The sequence below is a fragment of the Zootoca vivipara genome, chromosome 1, assembly GCF_965207765.1.
Source record: "Zootoca vivipara chromosome 1, rZooViv2.hap1.1, whole genome shotgun sequence".
NCBI lineage: Eukaryota > Metazoa > Chordata > Lepidosauria > Squamata > Lacertidae > Zootoca > Zootoca vivipara.
Window position 1 is genome coordinate 86797801 of NC_142582.1, and position 22420 is coordinate 86820220.

General features: G+C 39.2%; 1 protein-coding gene across 4 annotated transcripts in view; it reads left to right on the forward strand.

Moving 5' to 3' along the window:
• The window catches only part of FUT8 (fucosyltransferase 8), a 96120-nt gene that overhangs the window by 67447 nt on the left and 6253 nt on the right, over nucleotides 1–22420 (forward strand). For all 4 annotated transcript variants that reach the window (XM_035114093.3, XM_088654469.1, XM_088654460.1 and 1 more), the window contains 3 exons: nucleotides 16917–17163; nucleotides 19292–19468; nucleotides 20003–20153. In XM_035114093.3, coding sequence (XP_034969984.2) covers nucleotides 16917–17163; nucleotides 19292–19468; nucleotides 20003–20153 — 575 coding nt within the window. The remainder of the gene's footprint in view (nucleotides 1–16916; nucleotides 17164–19291; nucleotides 19469–20002; nucleotides 20154–22420) is intronic.

Consider the following 22420-nt stretch of genomic DNA (forward strand, 5'->3'; position numbering starts at 1 on the left):
GACACAATACTCCAGGTGAGGTCTGACCAGAGCAGAATACAGTGGTACTATTACTTCCCTTGATCTAGATGCTATACTCCTATTGATGCAGCCCAGAATTGCATTGGCTTTTTTAGCTGCTGCATCACACTGCTGACTCATGTCAAGTTTGTGGTCAACCAAAACCCCTTAGATCCTTTTCACATATACTGCTCTCAAGCCAGGTGTCTCCCATCCTGTATTTGTGCCTTTCATTTTTTTTGCCCAAGTGTAGTACTTTACATTTCTCCTTGTTAAAATTCATCTTGTTTGCTTTGGCCCAGCTGTCTAATCTGTTAAGGTCATTCTGAAGTGTGATCCTGTCCTCTGGGGTGTTAGCCACCCCTCCCAATTTGGTGTCATCTGCAAACTTGCTCAGGATTCCCTCAAGCCCATCATCCAAGTCATTGATAAAGATGTTGAACAAGACTGGGCCCAAGACAGAACCCTGTGGCACCCCACTAGTCACTACTCTCCAGGATGAGGAGGAGCCATTGATGAGCACCCTTTGGGTTCGGTCAGTAAGCCAGCTACAAATCCACTGAATGGTAGCATTGTCTAGCCCACATTTTACCAGCTTCTTTACAAGAATATCATGGGGCACCTTGTCAAAGGCCTTGCTGAAATCAAGATAGGCTACATCCACAGCGTTCCCTTCATCTACCAGGCTTGTAATTCTGTCAAAAAATGAGATCAGATTAGTCTGACATGACTTATTTTTCAGGAACCCATGCTGACTTTTAGTGATCACAGAGTTTCTTTCTAGGTGCTCACAGACTGTTTGCTTAATGATCTGCTCTAGAATCTTTCCTGGTATTGATGTCAGGCTGACTGGGCGGTAATTGTTTGGGTCCTCTCTTTTCCCCTTTTTGAATATAGGGACAACATTTGCCCTCCTCCAGTCTGCTGGAACTTCGCCTGTTCTCCAGGAATTTTCAAAGATTATTGCCAGTGGTTCTGAAATCACCTCTGCCAGTTCTTTTAATACTCTTGGATGTAGTTCATCTGGCCCTGGAGACTTGAATACATCTAAACTAACCAAGTATTCTTGTACTACCTCCTTACTTATTCTGGGCTGTGTTTCCCCTGCTGAATCATCTGCTCCATATTCTTCAGGTCAGGCGTTTTTTTCTTTCTTGGAGAAGACTGAGGCAAAGAAGGCATTGAGGAGTTCTGCCCTTTCTCTGTCCCCTGTTTGCATTTCACCATCTTCTCCTCTGAGTGACCCCACTGTTTCCTTGTTTTTCCTCTTGCTACGGACATACCCATAAAAGCCCTTTTTGTTGCTTTTAACCTCTCTGGCGAGCCTGAGTTCATTCTGTGCTTTAGCTTTTCTGACTTTGTCTCTACACGTGCTGGCTATATGTTTGAATTCCTCTCTGGAGATTTCCCCCCTTTTCCATTTTTTGTACATATCCCTTTTAAATCTTAACTCAGTCAAAAGTTCTTTAGATAGCCAGCCTGGCTTCTTTAGGCACCTTCCATGTTTCCGTCTCATTGGTATTGCCTGAAGTTGTGCTTTTAATATCTCCCTTTTAACAAACTCCCAACCATCATGAACTCCCTTCCCTTTTAGTATTACTGTCCATGGGATTTCACCCAGCGTTTCCCTAAGTTTTCTGAAGTCGGCTTTCTTAAAGTCTAGAATTTGGACCTTAGTATGCTTGGTTGCTCCTTTCCGCTGGATAATAAACTCCAGAAGAGCATGGTCACTCCCACCTAATGATCCTGCCACTTCTACCCCACTAACCAAGTCATCACTATTGGTTAGGACCAGATCTAAAATGGCTGATCCTCTTGTTGCTTCTCCCACTTTCTGGACAATGAAGTTGTCTGCAAGGCCAGTGAGGAATCTGTTCGACCTTATGCTCTTGGCTGAGTTTGACATCCAACAAATATCAGGATAGTTGAAATCCCCCATTACTACTATCTCACTTCCTTTGGAATGCTTGGCCATCTGTTCCAGGAAGGCATCATCTGTGTCCTCAGTTTGGCTTGGGGATCTATAGTAAACTCCCACAATGAGATCACTGTTGTTTTTCTCTCCCTTAATTTTGACCCAGATACTCTCAATTTGGCTTTGAAGTTTTAAATCCTGGATCTCTTCACAGGTATACATATCCCTAACATATAAAGCTACTCCTCCTCCTTTCCTGTTTGGTCTATTTCTCTTAAATAGATTGTATCCCTCTATTACTACATTCCAGTCATGAGACTCATCCCACCAGGTTTCAGTGATGCCTATTATGTCATATTTAGTTTGCTGTACCAAGAGCTCAAGTTCATCTTGTTTATTTCCCATGCTCTGTGCATTAGTATACAGACATTGAAGACCGTTGATCATTCCCCCATGTCTCTTATTTAAGGATATTTTCGTCCCACCACTAGGTCTGCATGCTGCTTGCTCCATTTGGTCCTTGACATTCGGATGATCATCTTCAGCATTTGATAGACTCCTACCTTCAGGACCACTGTCTCCCTCCCCCACATAAGTCAGTTTAAAGCCCTCCTGATGAGGTTTTTGAGTTTCGTGGCAAAAACATTCCTCCCAACTTTTGTGAGGTGCAGTCTGTCACTTGCCAGAAGTCCATCTTCAAGAAACTGCAGACCGTGATCTAGGAATCCAAACCGTTCCTGTTTGCACCATTTGCGAAGCCAGTTGTTCACTTCCCCTATTTTTCCCTCTCTCCCTGGGCCATGTCGTTCAACTGGGAGGACAGAAGAGATGACAATTTGTGCATCTAATTGCTTCAACTTCCTGCCCAGAGCCTCATAATCATTTTTGATCATCTGTAAGCTATGGCTTGCAGTGTCATTGGTTCCCACATGCACCAAAAGGAAGGGGTATTTGTCGGTGGGTTTTATGATTCCTTGCAGCCGTTCTGTTACATCTTTGATCTTGGCCCCAGGTAGACAGCACACCTCTCGAGACATCTTGTCAGGCCCACAGATTACTGCTTCTGTACCCCTCAGTAGGGAATCCCCAATCACCACTACACGCCTCTTCATAGGCTTGGTTGGGATTCTTCCATGTGCTGTCCCTTCCAAGGTTACCTGCATATTCCCAGAGGACTGACTTGGTTGCTCGTCTTCATATTCCTCATCAACTGTGATGAGGGAGAGATCCTCAGGTGGAGTCTGTTTCTCGTCTTCCATGAGCACTTCAAAATGGTTGTGTAATTCTAAGCACTCAGAGCGATCCCTGGGCCTTCTACTTCTATGAGTCACGTTCCTCCATACATCTGGCTGCTGTGTTGGGGAACTGACCTCCTCCTCAAGGAGATCCCCTGTCTCCTCCTTGGTGCAGACAGTGTGCTCTGCTGCATCCAAGAAAAGCTCCAGCTCTTTAATTCTCTGGAGCGTAGATACATGCCCCTGAAGCTGCTGCACCTTCTCTTCCAGAAGGGCAACCTTGTTTTCTAGTAGGGCAACCAACTTGCAATTGTTGCAGGTGTAGCTACCCACATCCTTTGGCAAGAAAACAAACATTGCACAGGAATTGCAGGTGACAACGGTTGTTCCCTCCACCTCCATCTTGAAAATCTTGAGGTCAAGGGGGAAAGAGGAAGAGGCCTAGGTCCCCCCTAACAAACGTGTGAGACTTGCTGTCCTAGATCAAAAAGATGGGTCAAACAGAGTGTCTCCCAAGCTCAGCTCACCTTCTGCTCCTTCCTCAGTCGCTGCACTCCAAGCTCTGACTAGCTCCGCCCACAGCTAATCACCTGACCCTCCTGACTCACACTTCTAGGTGAAAGGTCACAGCTAGAAACAAACAAGGTCACAGCCAGAAACAAACACCCACACAAGCCTGAACAGTCACCCAAATCCAAGAGGCAGCAGCCCTTCTGCTCCTTCCTCAGTCGCTGCACTCCAAGCTCTGACTAGCTCCGCCCACAGCTAATCACCTGAACTTCCTAACTCACACTTCTAGGTGAAAGGTCACAGCCAGAAACAAACAAGGTCACAGCCAGAAACAAGCACCCACACAAGCCTGAACAGTCACCCAAATCCAAGAGGCAGCAGCCCTTCAGGGGCCAGGGGCCCTGCTTCTGGTCTTCCCATAGAACACAGTGAGAACAGGATGCTGGACTAAATGGATCTTTAGTCTGATCCAGCATGGTCTTAGTTATTGTGTACATGAAATAAAAGGCAAAAGCTTTTTCTTCTTCACCTCTGAAGCTATTTGCGAACGTGTTAAATCATTCACATCAGTTTATCCTTTTCATCTGTTCTTTGAAGAACAAGCATTGAGTGTTAGTGTTAATAGTGTAAAGCTGCTGGTGAGGAGTCTCCAATTGAATAGGTTAACAAGAGGGAAGCATCTCATAATTTGACTGAAGTTCTGTGCTCTGCAATGATAATTCTTAGCATGAAGGTTGTGTCTGCAATTCTTCCTTTGTCAGTGTGGCAGGAGGAAGCAGTAGAAGAGTTCTCACTGTCTTACATAAAGTACAAATCAAGTATGGTATGTATAAAGATCTTGTGCAGATAGACAGCAGCACTCACTAGCAATGCTGCCATTATTTTAAAGATCAATCAGAAAATTGGCATTGGAACACTTTAAATCATAATCCTATACACAGATTTCCTGGGAGCAAGCCCCAGTAACCATTATGAAGCTTTCTTCTGAGTCAACATATATAGGATTGTGCTGTGAACCTGTAAGCATACAGTTACGATTTGATTAAATCTCCAATAGGCTTGTATATACTAAAAATTCATGAGGAAAAGTTTACATCATGACTGAATAGCATTAAGAAAGAAGATGTAAGCTTCATACTCCTAGCAGTAGAAAGTGCATTAATGTTCTTGTTAAAATATTCCAAAGAGAACTTACAGCAATAGTAAGATGTGATAATCACAATTAAGTTTGAAGAGGAATGAAACACTTTTCCATTAGTGCTCAATAATAGTGGTCTAATTGTTCCAAGGAAAAACTAAAACTTGTTCCATGACAATTAATGGATATTAATGGAGTGGATAATTGACTCGATTGTATTTTTCAGCTGCTGCTCAGGATGCATGTAACTTTTTAAATATATATATATCCACTGCAGAAACGTGTACTCCCAACCTGATTATCTGAACCCTCAAAGGATTTCTTAAAATCATCCTAAAATTTCTTTGTTTGTTTGCTTACCTGAATGCAATTGGATGCATGTTTAATCAGGACTATGTGGGGCTTCAGCTACTGCCAGACCCGAACCCAACCCTGTGTTGGTCTGACATAGTCAAAACAAAATAAAAAAATTCCTTCCAGTAGCACCTTAGAGACCAACTAAGTTTGTCATTCGTATGAGCTTTCGTGTGCATGCACACTTCTTGTAATAGTTTCGCCACCAGCTCATAGGTCCTTGCACTGCAGCATGAGCTGAGAGAAGGCTCCTAGCTCAAGGCCTCCAGCTGTGCTTTATTTAATAGGCAGCCAGGCCCAAAACAGGCAGAGGGGGAAATTGGACAGTTCTAAAAGATTTGTCTGAGGGATGCTGGTGCCACTGTGGGTTAAACCACAGAGCCTAGGGCTTGCCGATCAGAAAGTTGGCAGTTCGAATCCCTGCGACGGGGTGAGCTCCCGTTGCCCGGTCCCAGCTCCTGCCAACCTAGCAGTTCAAAAGCATGTCAAAGTGCAAGTAGATAAATAGGTACCGCTACTACGGGAAGGTAAATGGCGTTTCTGTGTGCTACTCTGGTTCGCCAGAAGCGGCTTTGTCATGCTGGCCACATGACCTGGAAGCTGTACACCGGCTCCCTCGGCCAATAACGCGAGATGAGCACACAACCCCAGAGTCGGTCACGACTGGACCTAATGGTCAGGGATCCCTTTACCTTTTAAAAAGATTTGTCTAGTTGCACTTTGTTAGGTGATGGAAAAGTGACTGTCAGTATGAAAAGCAAATTACATAGTTCTGACTCTCCAAGAACTCCAGACCCTGACCAAACAAATTTATTTCTCCTCTTTCTCCTAAATACTCTGGGCAGACTCCACTGCTACTCTCCACAGGGTATTCACCAGTATTTATAATATGATGGATAATTCTAGAACATGGAGACACCTTTCCTGACAAGTCACATGAAGTTGTCAATGTCATAATAAGGATGGTGAGGCCAGAAATATCCAATATGACATTCTTAACAGGGACCTTATTGGGGGAAAGCTACATGAAAGGTCTGTGTCTGGTATCATCCTAGCACAAATTGCTGAATTTGAGCTTCAGAAAGAAAGAAATCTACCTAGATTAATGAGAGTCAACCACATTTTGACCCCAAAGAGGCACTTAGGAAGTATGAGTTCTCCACTCTCTGAAGATCCCTCTTCACTCTAAATGGAAACAAGCTCTTCTTACCAGTCAAGTACAGTATCAGCCATGTCTTAACACAACCACCACCACTACCACACACATTCCAAGTTCTGAGGATTCTCTCCCATGGTGTGTAGGCTATTAAATGTCATGGAATGTGCCCCCTGAGCAAGAAAACTTTTATGTGCACATAAAGACATGTGCTGAAGTGGTATGTGCTTTGCACACAAATTGTAATTGCATCCACTGAGCAGCTCTAAATTTTCCTGGCTTCCTGTAGCACTCTGCCAACCCAGATGTAATGTTAGGTTAGTTTGATTTGGAAGTTTAAAGACTGTGGCTTAATGTCAGTTTACTAATCAGGACCTCAAACCAAATTTGGATTTAATGGCAAACTGCAGTTTAATTAAACCAGAATAATTATAAGAGGAAAAGAGGGGCATCTCACTTGTTCCCAACTCCCATCATCCCCTGACTGATGGTTAGGTTGGCTGAGGTTGATAGAAGTTGTGGTCCCACAACATATGGAGGGCCACAGTTTTACCAGCCTTACTTAAGCATGGTTTAGTGTGATGGGCAAACAAGATCATTTACCTGGATAACTTTATTCTAGAATTCATTTCTGTGATAGCAGATGCTATTTAGCCCCTAGTCCAAATAAGTTTTAAAAAGTGAGGAATTTCACATTTAACACTTTTCAAAGTGGGAGAACATTGTGGATTCCTTGTTGTCCATAGTGTATGTGTGCATACACCTTTCCTATCCCACTGTAGCTTCTGGTTAAGTCTGCATTTAGGAAAACTAGATTTGTCCTCCCTGGAGGAAGATGAACACTGGTTCTAAAAATGTGTGTGTGGCTGCTGCAGCTGTCTATTTGCCATTCTCCATGGCATCACTTGTGCCAAGCAGTACATCTCTATTCCCTCCCATTATCCCATACCCACATACATAGAACCATTTTGCAGTTGTTTGAATAAGGTCAGTAAGTTCATATATGCAACTTAGCTGCCCTTCTTTTTTCAATAGCACTATCTCTTTGAGCCATTTTGCACTGACAAAGGGTTGCACTGGAGCTAGGGTTTTATTTATTTTATTTTTAGAGCAAGCAAGTACATCTAATGTATTTCAGAATGAATGAATATTACCCCTTTGGTCTACTTCTGGGCTATAGATTGAGGTCTAGCCCATGCCTTTGCAGTGTTGTTCCCATGTTTTCTCTCGTCTTGGAGTTGATAGGGCTGGGAAGGAATTTCACTCTGCATTCACACAACTTGGTGCTGCAGAATTTAGCAGTGTCTTTCTTGGTTATTTGGTTATGTTGTCCTATAATTTTGCAAGCATTAGACTCCATGTTTGTTTATTATTATTATTATTATTATTATTATTATTATTATTATTATTAAGTTACTACCTTATGGGATATTGGGTGTCAGTTCAAGAGCTGTCTCAGAGGGACTAGCATGCCTACCACATCCATATTCTTAGTGATGGCGTATGCCCTGTTGCAGACCTGGACTTGCCTTCCACCCATTTATGTTTTTCCCAGCAAGTGAATTGGTGATTTTGTCAGTAAGCAGCTTGGCTGTCAGTGATCCTTGCCCTATGCCATGTCAAACTATGTAAGTTGTAACCAATAAAGTTGTAGCTGTTTTAACCCATTTTCTGTATTGGTATATTTCTCTTCCAATTTGTGGAGCAATTATTTGCAAATATTTTTTGAGTTTTCAGTTTCTATCTTAATTATTTCCAACAGTAGGCATGGTGAGAAATATACTAAAGTTAAATTGTTTCTTTCAGAACATCCAATTGGGAATGTGTCTCATTAGACGAGTCCATCTCTGCATTAAATCAATTATTTCGATATTTACAAAGTATGATAAATTATTTCTAGTATCTTCTGTTTAAGATTTAATTTTCCTTTTCATGTTAATGTGGCATAATGAATATGTGTTATTTCTGAAAGGCCAGTGTTTTTTCTTTTTCATTTTTCATTATCTGCCCAAGAATAAATGATTCTGGAAGTATGCTATTTTTCAGATAATCATTTATGGGTCTGCTAAGTGAAGAAATCTTAGTAATATTTGCCAGGCAGTAAATCACCCCTTTAAATGAGTACTTTTATATTGGCAGTTTTTTAGATGTGGTAATTTAGTGTGTTTCATTTGTGTAGTACAATAGTCAGTTATTATTTTGGTGCTAGCAGAAGTTTCACATGCAGCTCTTTGGGGCTCCTTGTTAAGTATATTGTACTTTTGATTGTACTACTCTCCATATAGAGTAACAATGAAGCAGCTCAGGCCTTCAGCATCTATAAGGATGTTGGGCAGATCAGTTGAAAACAGTGTTTCGAATGGATTTCCTTCTGCCCCCCCCCCCAGTTGACCCCTGTCATGGTATGGATTCTTCTTATGGGTGCTTTTAACCTTAGTTGTCTACAACATAAATATTTTTTTTTAAAAAAAATGCACACATGATGTGTATACATATTGATTTGCCATGTACATTTAGATGTTCACTGATGCATATTTGCCACTGTCCCTATGGGTGCATCATTGTTTTTCTTTTTTCTGAAGTATTTAATTATGTAAGTTGTTTATTCCTAGATACTACGTATATCCACTACGGCTGAAATCCTAACCATGTCTAATCAGAACTCAGTTGGACTTGTTTCTTTGCGGTTAGGATTGCAGCCTTAATCTGCTTCTTATTGTGAATTTTAAAACCCAGTGGAATGCATTGTTCATTATTGTTTTCATATGGAAATAAGTTACGCTTTTTGTTACCTGTAGACTTTATCTGTGTTCCTCAGTTAAAAGTCTAAGCCTCTTTGTCAAAGTGAGTGGAACCACCAAGATTTGGCTGCTCAGTTTGACCACCCACCTGCCCTTTAAACATTTGTTTTGTTTTTTCATTTAATAGCATCCAAACCAATGGAACACATAATTCATTGTTGTTCTTTTTCCACATGGCAAGAATGCATTGGCACTAAAAAGGATTTAAAGCTGCTAATCATGAATTAGCTTGAACATTATGCTTCTGCATACCCATACAGTGGTACCTTGGTTCTCAGACTTAATCCGTTCCAGAATTCCGTTCCAAAACCAAAGCGTTCCTAAACCAAGGCGCACTTTCCCATGGAAAGTAATGCAAAATGGATTAATCCATTCCTGACTTTAAAAAACAACCCCTAAAACAGCAAGTTAACATGAATTTTATTATCTAACAAGACCATTGATCCATAAAATGAAAGCAATAAACAATGTACTGCAGTCACACAATCAATCAATCAATCAATCAATCAATAGCTGAACTGGGTTCCACATAGTCACAAAAACAAAACAAAAACTCAAAATAAATAGCAAAAACAGACAGACCTCAGTGTAACACTCAAAACGGAAGCGTGACACTCAAATCGGAAGTGTAACACTAAAAAATGGAGCACGTTCGGCTTCCAAAAAAAGTTCGCAAACCGGAACACTTACTTCCGGGTTTCCAGTGTTTGGGTTCAAAGTTGTTTGAGTACCAAGGCATTTGAGAACCAAGGTACCACTGTATATGACTACTTTCTGTATAAAATACAAATTTATGAAATAAGATGTTGCAATAAATAGAACTTGTATGTAGCTAAGCTAGCAAGAGAGACTGCAACTGTAACTCCACTTACCTGGGAGCAAGCCCCATTGAACTGAATGGTACTTCCTTCTCAATATACTTGGATAGAACTGCAGCCATAGGTGACTTTGTGATGTGTCGTTAGCCAGTTCATTAACTTTGCCACCTTTGTAGCAAAATCCATTATTCTTGTGGCATCTTAGCCACAAGAATAACTGATTTTGCTACAAAAGAGGCCTACCCCCTCTGGAAATCACTAACTTTGAAAGATAACACACAGGGAAAGTAATTGATTTGTAAATATATTTTGACTGCTGAGAGTTGCATGTTTCCTGTGTGCTATGATATATATGAAAAAATATGTATATTTCTACACCAGAGGATGACAAAACTGAAGAAAAACTTTGGCAAAATAAACCAATTGCCATGGAATGGAAAATACCAGATCAAAGTGTGAATGAATGTTGGAATGGATTGAGGCATGTTCAAACATCTCTGCTTGTACACCAAATTTAGCTTTACAGTGGTACCTCGGTTTATGAACACAATTGGTTCCGGAAGTCTGTTCATAAACTGAAGCGAACTTTCCCATTGAAAGTAATGGAAAGTGGATCAAGCTGTTCCAGACGGTCCGCGGAGTACTTAAACTGAAGCGTTCATAAACTGAAGCGAACTTTCCCTTTGAAAGTAATGGAAAGTGGATTAATCCGTTCCAGACGGGTCCACGGAGTACTCAACCTGAAGCGTACTTAACCCGAAGCATGGGTGTAATTGGTTCCGGAAGTCTGTTCATAAACCGAAGCGTTCATAAACTGAAGCGAACTTTCCCATTGAAAGTAATGGAAAGTGAATTAATCCGTTCCAGATGGGTCCGTGGCATTCGTAAACCGAAAATTCATAAACCGAGGTGTTCATAAACCGAGGTTCCACTGTATATTGTTGCTGAAAATAAGGCATGATGTCCCCAGCTTTGCTTACTGTCAAGTGTCCTCTGCTGCTGGTATGTCTTGTGTTTTTGTCCTCAAGACGCTTGCACACCCATGAAGTTCTCATACTGTGAGAAATTGAATCAGTATTATTTGGCTTCCTTGATGTTAAGTCCCGAAATAGCACTCAAGGACCAAAGAGACAGATGAAGACTGAGGAGTGATTACAGTGATTCAGAAACACTGTGGAGGATTGGAGTATGTAGCAGTTATCCTACTGTATGCAAAATGTAGAAGGTTTTCGTTTTGATTACATCAAAAGAAGGCTTAAGAGAAATCCTTAATTGTGTAGATATAGCCGTCATCCATGGGGTGTCCCCCCCCCCAGAATAAGCACATTTATCTTACATTCAGAAAGTGGTAACATTTTGATTTTTGAATTACGGTACCATTTTATTTTACTTTAAGTGAACCTTCCTTGGAAATCAGTTGTTGAGACCAGAGTTAAATAACCTTCATCTACGGAAATAACTCATCTTTTAGAATTAGATTTTTTGTGTGCGCACGCGCGCGCACACACATGCATACTGTGTATTATCAATCAAATAGTGTGTTAATGCATTGAATTTGCAACATTTCAGTTATTTTGTTGTTAGGGAATGTTCAGTTCATTCTTTACAATTTCTTATTGCGCACTACTATTAGCATCACTTCTCTCATGTAATTATTTCCATACTTCTTTTCATGTGAGAATTCCAAATCTAATTATTCTTCATTAAATTTAATTGTGTGTGTGTGTCTACACACACACACACACACACACACACACACACACACACACACACTGCATCATTCTGCCTCACTTATAAATTAGTCCTTTCTTCACAAATCTCTAATAGAGGTGCTTTCACATGCTTTTCAACTAAATTGATTATATTTTTCTTTAATCAATATTTTGTTGATATTACAGCAGCAGCTAGTGAAGACCATTCTTATAATTTTGCAGAAATTGTCATTGGATCTTTTCCAATTGTTTTCACCATCTAGGTGCAATATTCAGTTTTAAATTGTGTCTACAAACTACAATACATGTGTCGGAATCGGATCCACCATCAAAATGTCTATAAAGTGTGTGTTGGAGGGGGGAGTTCAAAACATATTGGGGTGAGCTGGAGAAATGCCAAAACCTTTCCCTGCCTGTGCTTTGTCTCCACTTACCTCCCACTTGCTTCTCTTTTGTGGACCCAAAGTAACTCTTGCAGAGAAGAAAACTGCTGCGGGGGTATGTTTTAGGGGGAGAAAACTTTGACACACAATAGAATCATGAAATTGTAGAGTTGGAAAGGATCCAAAGGGTCATCTAGTTCTTGCAGTGCAGAAATATCAACTAAAACTTCCATGACAGATGGTCGTCCAACCTAGGCTTAAAAACCTCCAATGAAGGAGGGAGTTTGTTCTGCTGTTGAACAGCTCTTACCATCAGAATCCCCCCCCCATATGTTTAGTTGGAATCTCCTTTCTTGTAACTTGAAGCCATTGGTTTTGGTCCTACCCTCCAGAGGAGAAAGCAAGCTTGTGCCATCTTCCATGTGACACCCTTTGATATTATCATGTTGATCAGCAAGCTCTAAATGAATCTGCTAACCATCATTGCCAGATATATACAACATTTTACATAAGGGCCATTCCATTGTCACGGGTGGGACACTTGGACCATGTTTTTTGGTATTCACACATGTGTAAGAATGTAAATATACATAAAAATTAACAACCAAAATTTGAACTATGTTCTTAATAAGATACTGAACATTTTACTAATTTTTTATTATTTTTATGGATATTTTTGACAATTTTATTAAATGTTAAAGTATTGTCACGGGTGGGACAAAAAAAGGACACGGAGCTTGAGATAAGTTTGATTTATGGAAAAACTCTGTGAGTTGGGAGGTGAATCAATTATAAACTCAGCATATCTGTTTAAATCAATGTTTATTGGTTACAACTATGCAATCAGAAATTTAGGTTAAGAAATTTAATGATACAAAATTAAGGAAAAAATGCTGTCACGGGTGGGACAATGAAATGTCACGGGTGGGACGCGTCTGGCATACACTTGATTTAACATACAATTAAGGTTGTTAAAAATGGAATAATTACAAAAAAACCTTTTGCTATTACTATACTTACTATCTACTATAGCCTACAAAGTATAATGTTGTATTTACTAAAATTAAAATCTATTTTAAAAATATTTTCTTCTAGTCCATCTCTGGGCCAATTAACCACTTTCAAACACATCTACATTTTCAGTAAATTCATAAAAAATGTTCCTTCTGACTCGTTTAACATTAGGTTGGGGTAAGATACTAAGAATATGTTCAAACTGCACATATGATATGTCTTTTTCATCAACTTGAAACAGCTTTCCAGAATTGTTAACTGCTCGCATACACATCACCTTGACTTCTCCATCATCTTCAACATTACTTTGGCATATTGCAGCATATCTATATTTAGTAGGCCTGGTTCTTTGTCTTTTTGTAGTTGTTTCAAATTCAACTAAAACATATGTCCCAATAGTCACTCCATCAACAAACGGCTTCACTCCAACCACCGGCACATCTGTTTCATTTGTACAACTTGCTACACCATCTTGTTTTTCTGTGTCACTATCAGAATCTCTGTAAACATCAGAAACTTTTAACTTGAACAGTTCTGTGAAGACTACGTGGGTGGACTTTTGAAAAGAAGGTCCATAAACTAAACTTCTTTTGTCTTTAGCTTTAAAAAAATGGTTGGACTGCACGTTTGGAATCTTCCTCACCAAAGTCCAGCGCTCATCTAGCATCGCCATATTTGCACTGATATCAGTAGGTGTTAAAAGGACAAACTTCACTCTCGGTACTGCTTTTTCAGCACATTTAACAAAATCTGATGCTGAATTGATTACTACTCTCCTTTGTTTCACTGCATTCCAAACTGCTTGCTTAGTTAATCCACCAATCCCATCCACGGCACCCTTGCCGTGGGATGTAGCAAAAAAAAACCATTCCCCATCAACACCAAAGTCTTCAGGCATAAAACACAGATTGGACAGTGTGTACTTATTTTTGAACTGACCAGCACACCCATCAGAAAAGATTTTGACCTTTGTCAGTCTGTTAAATTCTTTCTTAAGTTCTTCAATTATGGCTTTTAGGCATGCATATACTGAGTATTTGTCGTGGGTTAAGTGATCCGAAACCACGGCAAAAGAACGTACTTTGCCTTGAGTCCAAGCGCAACCAGTAAATACTGTGATTTGGTTGTGGGTCCAGTGTGCACTTTGGATTTCATCTTGCGATGTTGCCAAATAGTTTTCAGCAAAATCCACTTGAAGAATCACCTCATCATCAGCTACTGTGTCCTTCATATTTTTGAAAGCTTTAGCTTGTAATCGCTTTACAAAGAAGTGCTTCTTAAATTTACTAAATTGATTTTGTAGCTCATTGACAGCTTCTTCTATGGTTCCTTTTGCTTCAAAAACCTTAGGCCGGCTAGAACAGTCATCTTTCCATTGCTTCCAGAAAATCTCAGACGACATGTTTAAGTCTTCATCAATTAGGGTGTGCAAATTAAGTACACACTTTTTGCATTCACCATTCATGCACTTTTCATTTTCCAAATCACAACAAGTAAGGCTCAAAAGATCAGAATGTGTGGAAGGAAAAAAAATGTCTTTCCTACTTATGGCTTCAATTAGGAAATTGAAATTAGCGTGGTATTTGCAAACGCAAACATTGTGTGGCATTTGAGAAGCTAAGTCAATATTTTTAGGCCTCAGTTCATAAAATTTTGATTTGCTGATTTCAACTGTTGGGTTATCAATCTTAAATAAGGCATAGGCCTCTTGGACTGTCATATTCATATGCCGCTTTTGGATTTTGATTCTTTTTCCACTTGTTGGATCTTTAATAGATTTGACATCCTTAATTCCTGGTGCCTGCCTGCTAATATCATCTGAATTATAAAACTCATGGACCTTTGCGATATTATCTTGTGAAATAATAGAACTTTTGGTGTTCTGTTTAGGGCTTTTATCAAATAGTGTTTTTGACGCTTGAGGTGAACTCTCATACACAAGCTTTCGTAACACGGCTATTCTTTTCCGTGGACTTAATGGCAACACTCTTTTAACTTTGGTAACAGCCTTTCCAAGAGATTGTGGGCATTTAAATGACCCAATCTCTGGAATAGTAGTGTCGCCAATTGGCCTAGATTCTTTTTCTTTTATCTTTTGTCTGTACTTTCTTTTGCGCTCAGTTTCTTTCCGTCTGTATTCCATAAGTGATTTTGCAGACAAATTCTTTACCAACTTCATCTTTTCTCGCCTCTTCTTATCTCTGACCCTCTCCTTTTCTTTGAAGCTTTCACATTTGTTTTTATCTTGTTTTAGTTTTTCACGCAGCTTTCTCATACGTTCTGCAGATGTAGTCTTTCCCATTTTGTGTATTGATTCAAAGGTTATATTATCTGTATTACTGTATGTATTCGCATTAGGGTAAAGTAACGGTAACTGCCTTTGTTCCAGAAGGAACAGCTACTATTGGTTCATTCAAGCAGCTGCATTTGGCTCCTTAGTCTTATTGGTTTCCACCAAAAGGCAGCTTTGTGATTGCTTGAGATTGTTCCCTCCAAAATGTATCTCTTTCTAGCTAGTTCCCCTCTCCTCAGTCCCCTCAGTCTTGTTTGCCAGAATAAAGAATTATTACATGAGGAATCTGTCTCCTGTCTGCAGAGAGCTGAAATCACTTGCTGAAATCACTAACTCAAGCTACAACAGTTAGCAACCTAATAAAACAAGCTGAAAACTGTCACGGGTGGGACAGAAAAAAATTATTAAAATTTCATGGTGTTTACATTAATTAACTGCATTTTTATTATTGATAGGTGTGTTATACTCTAATACATACTCCCACAATAAAACAAACATAACCTATAAATTAGTTTTATCACAAAATAAACTTTTGTACCTTTTGCTGTCACGGGTGGGACACTGAAACAGCATCCCATTCAATAATAAAAATAAAATAGAAATAACTTACCTATTTAAAAATTTTCAAGTCCAATGTGTAGACAAAGTTATTCACTTTAATAATATACCAACAATGACAACCACAATTTTTGTTTATCTTTAAAAAATAATGCCAACCTAAATGAACAAAATTAAGCTACACAATCAGAAAAGTGATACTGAAACTTCAAGCTCAAATTTCTCATGAAAAAAATAATTTCAAATTCTTTTTTCCTTTGGAATATTGAACTTTAATATGTTTAGTTAATGAAACTATAAGTAAAATAAGTATATTTTAAAAATAATTTTTTTCTTATCAGGCTCATTTTTCACGGAATGGCCCATAAGTTCTTGAACAATGGGTACGGATGAACTGGTTAAATGGTCATTTAGTTTGCAAGCAATCTAGAATATTTATTGTGTTCTCAAATATATCTGATGTTGCTGCTGAATCATTTGCCAGAACTCTGAAATATTGCAGGTGCTACATGCAAGATATTAATAAGAATGGGTGGTTGGGAGTGGGTGGTTTTCAGCTGGGAAATGAGGGCAACAATAAGTTCTACATTTTGTGATCCAGCCTTTCTTCAGTAATATTTGTCAGGCAAGTCACTTGGAAATCTTCTATTTTGTCACCTTCATTTTAGTATGCCCATACCAACATTCCATGTGGTCATAAACCCCAGACTTGTTCAGATACTGTAAATTGAATTGTGGAACCTGCTCTTTCTTTGGCACCTCTGCCAGGCTTATGAAAGTTGTCTAAACTCCAATGAACTTCTACCAGGGATGAGTGATTTTGTTCTGCAAAATAATATCGGTAGTGCTTTTCTGTCACCTTATTTTTGTTTGTATATATTCTTACATACATTATTTCTTTTATACTTAATCTGGTGATTTATCAAACAAGAAAACATTGTGTGTTTGGTAAAAATGATCTCCTGTTTGGTTGTATGGAAAGCTATGTATCTGTTTTTGAAGTATTAACTAATACTGTATCTTTTATAGGTGAGGCAAATGATAAAGAGGTTCAAGTAATAGAGCTACCCATAGTTGACAGTCTACACCCGCGACCTCCATATTTGCCATTGGCTATCCCAGAAGACTTGGCTGACAGGCTGATTCGTGTCCATGGGGATCCTGCAGTGTGGTGGGTCTCACAGTTTGTCAAATACCTGATCCGTCCACAGCCTTGGTTAGAAAAGGAAATAGAAGAATCTACAAGGAAACTTGGCTTTAAACATCCAGTTATTGGGTAAGATATTTTATTATGCACTACGACTACAATCTTAGCCAGATCCCTATTCATGCTTACTCCTATATTGAAATAAGTAGGACTTCTGAGTAAACAAGAACATTTCACCACCTTTAGAATTCATTTTCACACAGAAGGCTGTGAAACACTTCTTGGAAAGTCATAACTCAAAATGCATTGTGACTAAAGGATGCTGTCCTAAACCTATTTTGCTACTTTATTATTTTAATGCATGAAGTCAGCAGCCCTCCTGTGTTGGTCATCAGAACCTAGTACTCTGAGATAAACTGCTTCTGAATGTGGGTGCTCTGTTTGCCCATTGATAGTCCTGTCCTTCATGAGTTTGTCTAATCCTTTGAAAGAACTTCCTAAGAGAGAGAGAGAACTTTTTTTTTCTCATGTCTATAACAGTGGTGGAGAACTTCTGGCCTGCAGGCCTAATTAGGCCTACCAGTCCTTCTGATTTGACTGTTTTTGCCAAGCCATGGCCATCTACCCTGCCACTGACATTTTGTGCAGGGCAGGTAAAGCTGTGGTTGAGCTGAAAGACTTTTCATCTGCATCTGCAAAGCCCCATGAATAGTGCTGTGGAAGTGCCAACAATCAGCTGATCCTCCAGGATCAGTACAGTACTATGCAAAAAATGGGTCACCTGGCAAAAAAATGGGTCACCTGGCATCATTGTAATGACAGTTACATATTTTTTGTAGAAATGTAGGCTCCTGCCCACCCTTGCTTGGTTTAGATATGAAAGGAGAAGGCATACTTAATACTTTTATAAGATTTCTGTGACTTATGCTTACACCCAGTTGAAGACTAAATTAAAATCACAATAGAAATAATTAAAATCATAATAGAAATAAATTAAGCAACAAAGAAGACATGACATATTTAAAAAAAGATGAAGTCCTCAATGCAGATCCTTATCTAAAGTGATGCAGCAAAGCCTGTTGGTACAGAAAGTTTTCACTGACCTGCAGAAAATGGCAAAAGAGGGTGCTACTTGAACCTCAAGGGATAAAGTGTTTCATAATCTAGGTGCAGCCACAGAAAAGGTTCTGAATAAGCATTTTCCTGTCTCTGTCATATCTAATTTGGCACTAATGGTCTTAATAATGTTTGGATACAGTGCACCAAGAGTTCAGTGTATGGAATTGCTCTCTAAAAATTAGTGTAATTCTTGTTCCACCTTTTTACATACTAATATTGTTATCCATCTACAATAGCTCCTTGGGTTTCAGAACTCAGCCACTTGCATAATATTGGTTATATATTTGACTTATAACTTATTAACATACTTAAAATAAGACACTTCTAGTTTGAATCTATTCCTATCATTCAGTCATCAGTTTTGTGGGGAAATGAACAAGATGTTAAAGAAAATTGAAGTTTAATAGGGGACTTTTCAGTAAACATTTCTTCTTGTTTGTTTTTATATTCCACCCTTCAGTCTTGAGGTGGATGACAGACAGCATCAGCTAGTTTAAACAAGACAGGGCACAATTAAAGCCATAATTGAAACCACAGAATCGCAATCAAATCAGCAGCAGTAAGTAACTATAGTACTACCCCAATAAAAGACAGCTTCCTTTCCAGAAACCCTGGAGAAAATTAATTTTACTCCAGTGTTTTAGTTCAGCAGGCATGTTTTAGTATGGATGAAACTAGAGAAGTGAAATGCCTTAAGAACCCTCTTGACAAATACATATTTAAGATAAATGCAGTGTCTTTTCACACAAGGTTAAATTCTGTGAGCTGGCAACTAAATTTTAAGCTACTGGTTTTGTGTGTAAAAGGAGGCCATGCTGACCATGTGGAACATTAGTACCTTGAAGGTATTTGCAAAATCATAATGCTGTGATTCTACTGTGACATGTGTAAAATATATTGGCATTTGGCCTCCAACTATTTATTTGGTTTTCAAGGATCTTTACTTCTCTCCACCCACCCTCAGCCATGTAACTAATCCAAGCCCTTGCTCTGTGGTTTTTGACAAATTTATTCTGAAAATAATATATATTCTAATGCCAATTTATTTTACAGTCCGTTCTAATGAAAGTGAAGGACAAACAACCCAAAAACAAACAAACCCTGATCAAGAGAAATGTTTGTTTGCTTTTCTTTGCAGTATTCATGTCCGAAGAACAGACAAAGTGGGAACTGAAGCAGCATTTCATCCCATTGAAGAATATATGGTACATGTTGAAGAACGTTTCCAACTTCTCTCCCGCAGAATGCATATTGACAAAAAACGAGTCTATTTGGCTACAGATGATCCTTCATTATTGCAAGAGGCAAAATCTAAGTAAGACCATATTATTGTACATATTATTTGATATTATTATTTAATACATATTATTTGACCATATTATTTGATAATAGCTATAACTGCTGAGCTTTATATACATACTTCCAAAACAGGTATGGTAGAACAAGGCTCCACTAATAGTACCGTAATTCTTATGAGATACAGCTGAAAGCTTCCAATTTGTTCTTGAATTTGCAGGTCGATTATGACATACATGAGTCATGGGTTTCTGTTTACAAGAAGTGGATAAAAATCCTGCAAAATTGGCATAGCAAACTGCTAAGAGGTGAAAAAAATCTGTTTAATTTAAAAGTGTGGTATCCAATTAACAAGTCCTGTCAGTGCACGAATTTCCACTTGTGCAGCAAGGCGGCGGCGTCCCCCGTCCCCCCGAACAGATTTAGAAGGTACTTGAGGGGAGGCGGAAGTTCCATTGCACAAGCAAAAATCCTTGCACTGATGGGATGTACTACTTTGGATGCAACCTCCAAAACTGAATGCTGATATTTGTGGTGCATTTCCCCCCTGCAGGTATCCAAATTATGAGTTTATTAGTGACAACTCCATTTCGTGGTCAGCGGGTCTCCATAATCGGTACACAGAAAACTCTCTACGGGGTGTTATTCTGGATATACACTTTTTGTCTCAGGCAGACTTCCTTGTCTGCACATTTTCTTCACAGGTAAGGTGGTACACATTATAAAGTTCTGTATATCAGTACACCAGTAGCACAATATAAACATGAATGGCTATAGTACTTAGTGGTTTCCTATAACCAATAGTAGTACTATGAAACAAAATTTTAAAATTCCTTCCAGTAGCACCTTAGAGACCAACTAAGTTTGTCATTGGTATGAGCTTTCGTGTGCATGCACACTTCTTCAAATACCTGATAAAAGCTCATATGGGATGTGGGTGGTGCTTGGGACGCGGGTGGCACTGTGGGTTAAACCACAGAGCCTAGAGCTTGCTGATCAGGTGGTCAGCGGTTCGAATCCCCGCGACGGGGTGAGCTCCCATTGCTCTGTCCCAGCTCCTGCCAACCTAGCAGTTCGAAAGCACCTCAAAGTGCAAGTAGATAAATAGGTACCGCTACAGCGGGAACGTAAACAGCGTTTCCGTGTGCTGCTCTGGTTCACCAGAAGCGGCTTTTTCATGCTGGCCACATGACCTGGAAGCTGTACGCCGGCTCCCTCGGCCAATAACACGAGATGAGCGCCGCAACCCCAGAGTCGGTCACAACTGGACCTAATGGTCAGGGGTCCCTTTACCTTTAATGTGCTACTGGAAGGAATTTTTAAATTTTGTTTCGACTACGTCAGACCAACACGGCCACCTACCTGTAACTAGTAGTACAATGAAATGCTTGAAATATACAAGCATTACTAATGCCTTTAGATTATTCTCTTTCCTAACATGCAGAAAATCAATGCAAAACTAACATCCCTAAAAACAAGAGCAAAACTACTACTGTATTTAAAAAAGGAAACCACAGAAATATGTAGCTCTGCTTGTTACATCTCAGAAATAATGAGCTGCATTCAGACATGCCCTTTGACATACAGAAGGAGGAAGAGGAAGCAATTTTAGCTGATCCCCAAGTCGCCTCCCATGATGTTCTGGAAAGTCCCCACCCTTCCAGAGCAGGTTGCGAGAATTGGAGGAAGAGTCAGCAAAAAATAATTCCCCCCCCCCTCTTCCTGTAAGTGTGTCACATTAGTGGAACTAGTTTGCATAATGACACTGGATCCAATCCATGGTTTGTTTCATGAAAATATAGTAAGTTTAAGAGAAGTGATTGGAAGTTAAAACTCTGCCCCTTTGAAAAAGATGAACATGGGGAGCAATGGTAGAGAGATTTGTTGGCATTTTTTTGTCTTGAGAGACAGTGGAAGTGTGTCTTGGAGGTAGTGGTGAAATCAAATTGTTGGAAGGTTGCAGCACCTGCTGTAGAGGAGATATATGGGAGATATATCAAAAGAAATGTAAATGATAAACAATGTGAACATTTGGTAGAAAAAAGTATTATGTCAGAACATTGGAACTCAGTGGATATCTGGCTGCAATTGATTTTCTATTGGTTTAGGACAAACAAAAGGGTATACTTTTTTCAAACAACTTGGTTATTAACTGGAAGACTATATTGCCAGATGTGGTGATGGCTGCTAATTAACCTTAAAGGGATAATCACATTCATGAAGAGGATAGTGTTGATTATTATTTTTGGATCATCTGTCTTCGGAGGTATATTGCCTCTGGGGACAAACATTAGGAGATGGCTTTCTCAGTCACATAGTGTTTGAGAACTTGCTAGTGACATCTTAATGTCACTAATGGAGACCGCTAAATAGCCTAAATGAACCAATCTAGCAGTTCTAAGAAGTCTACCTTGAAGAGTGAACATCAAACCAAGTGCTGTGCTCTTATCTTGAGCTGTTAAATACCAGCGATAGATTGTTTTAAAACAGTTTACAAATTTCCCTTCAATATTTAAGGGTTTGTATTTTAATTGATTTTTTTTTATTTGCACATATAACAAGGGGGAAAGAGAAAGAGATGAAATAAAATTAAAGAACAAAATGAAGAAAAAGAAGAGAAAAATAATGATAAATAATAATGGCCTATCACTATTAGTATTATTTGTATATTATTATTGACCCAAATTTGAGAGTTTCTTTAATATAGGATTGCTCCATCAACAGGATTGCCAATAAAAATATTTTCATAGCGGTCCTTGCTATCTTAAGCGCTTTTGAGTTTTATTCCCCGGCTTTTCCCAGTTCCTTAGTTCCTTGTTTCCAGGGCCACTTTTTATTTATTTATTAGATCTATATAGATTTATATTCTTTCCTTAAGCTTTGTTTCCCTTTTACTTTCTTTCAGATTCTTCCTCACTCGGTTGCCTATTCTGTATCCTCCCTTCAGCCTCTTTCTTGTGGCCGCCCCATG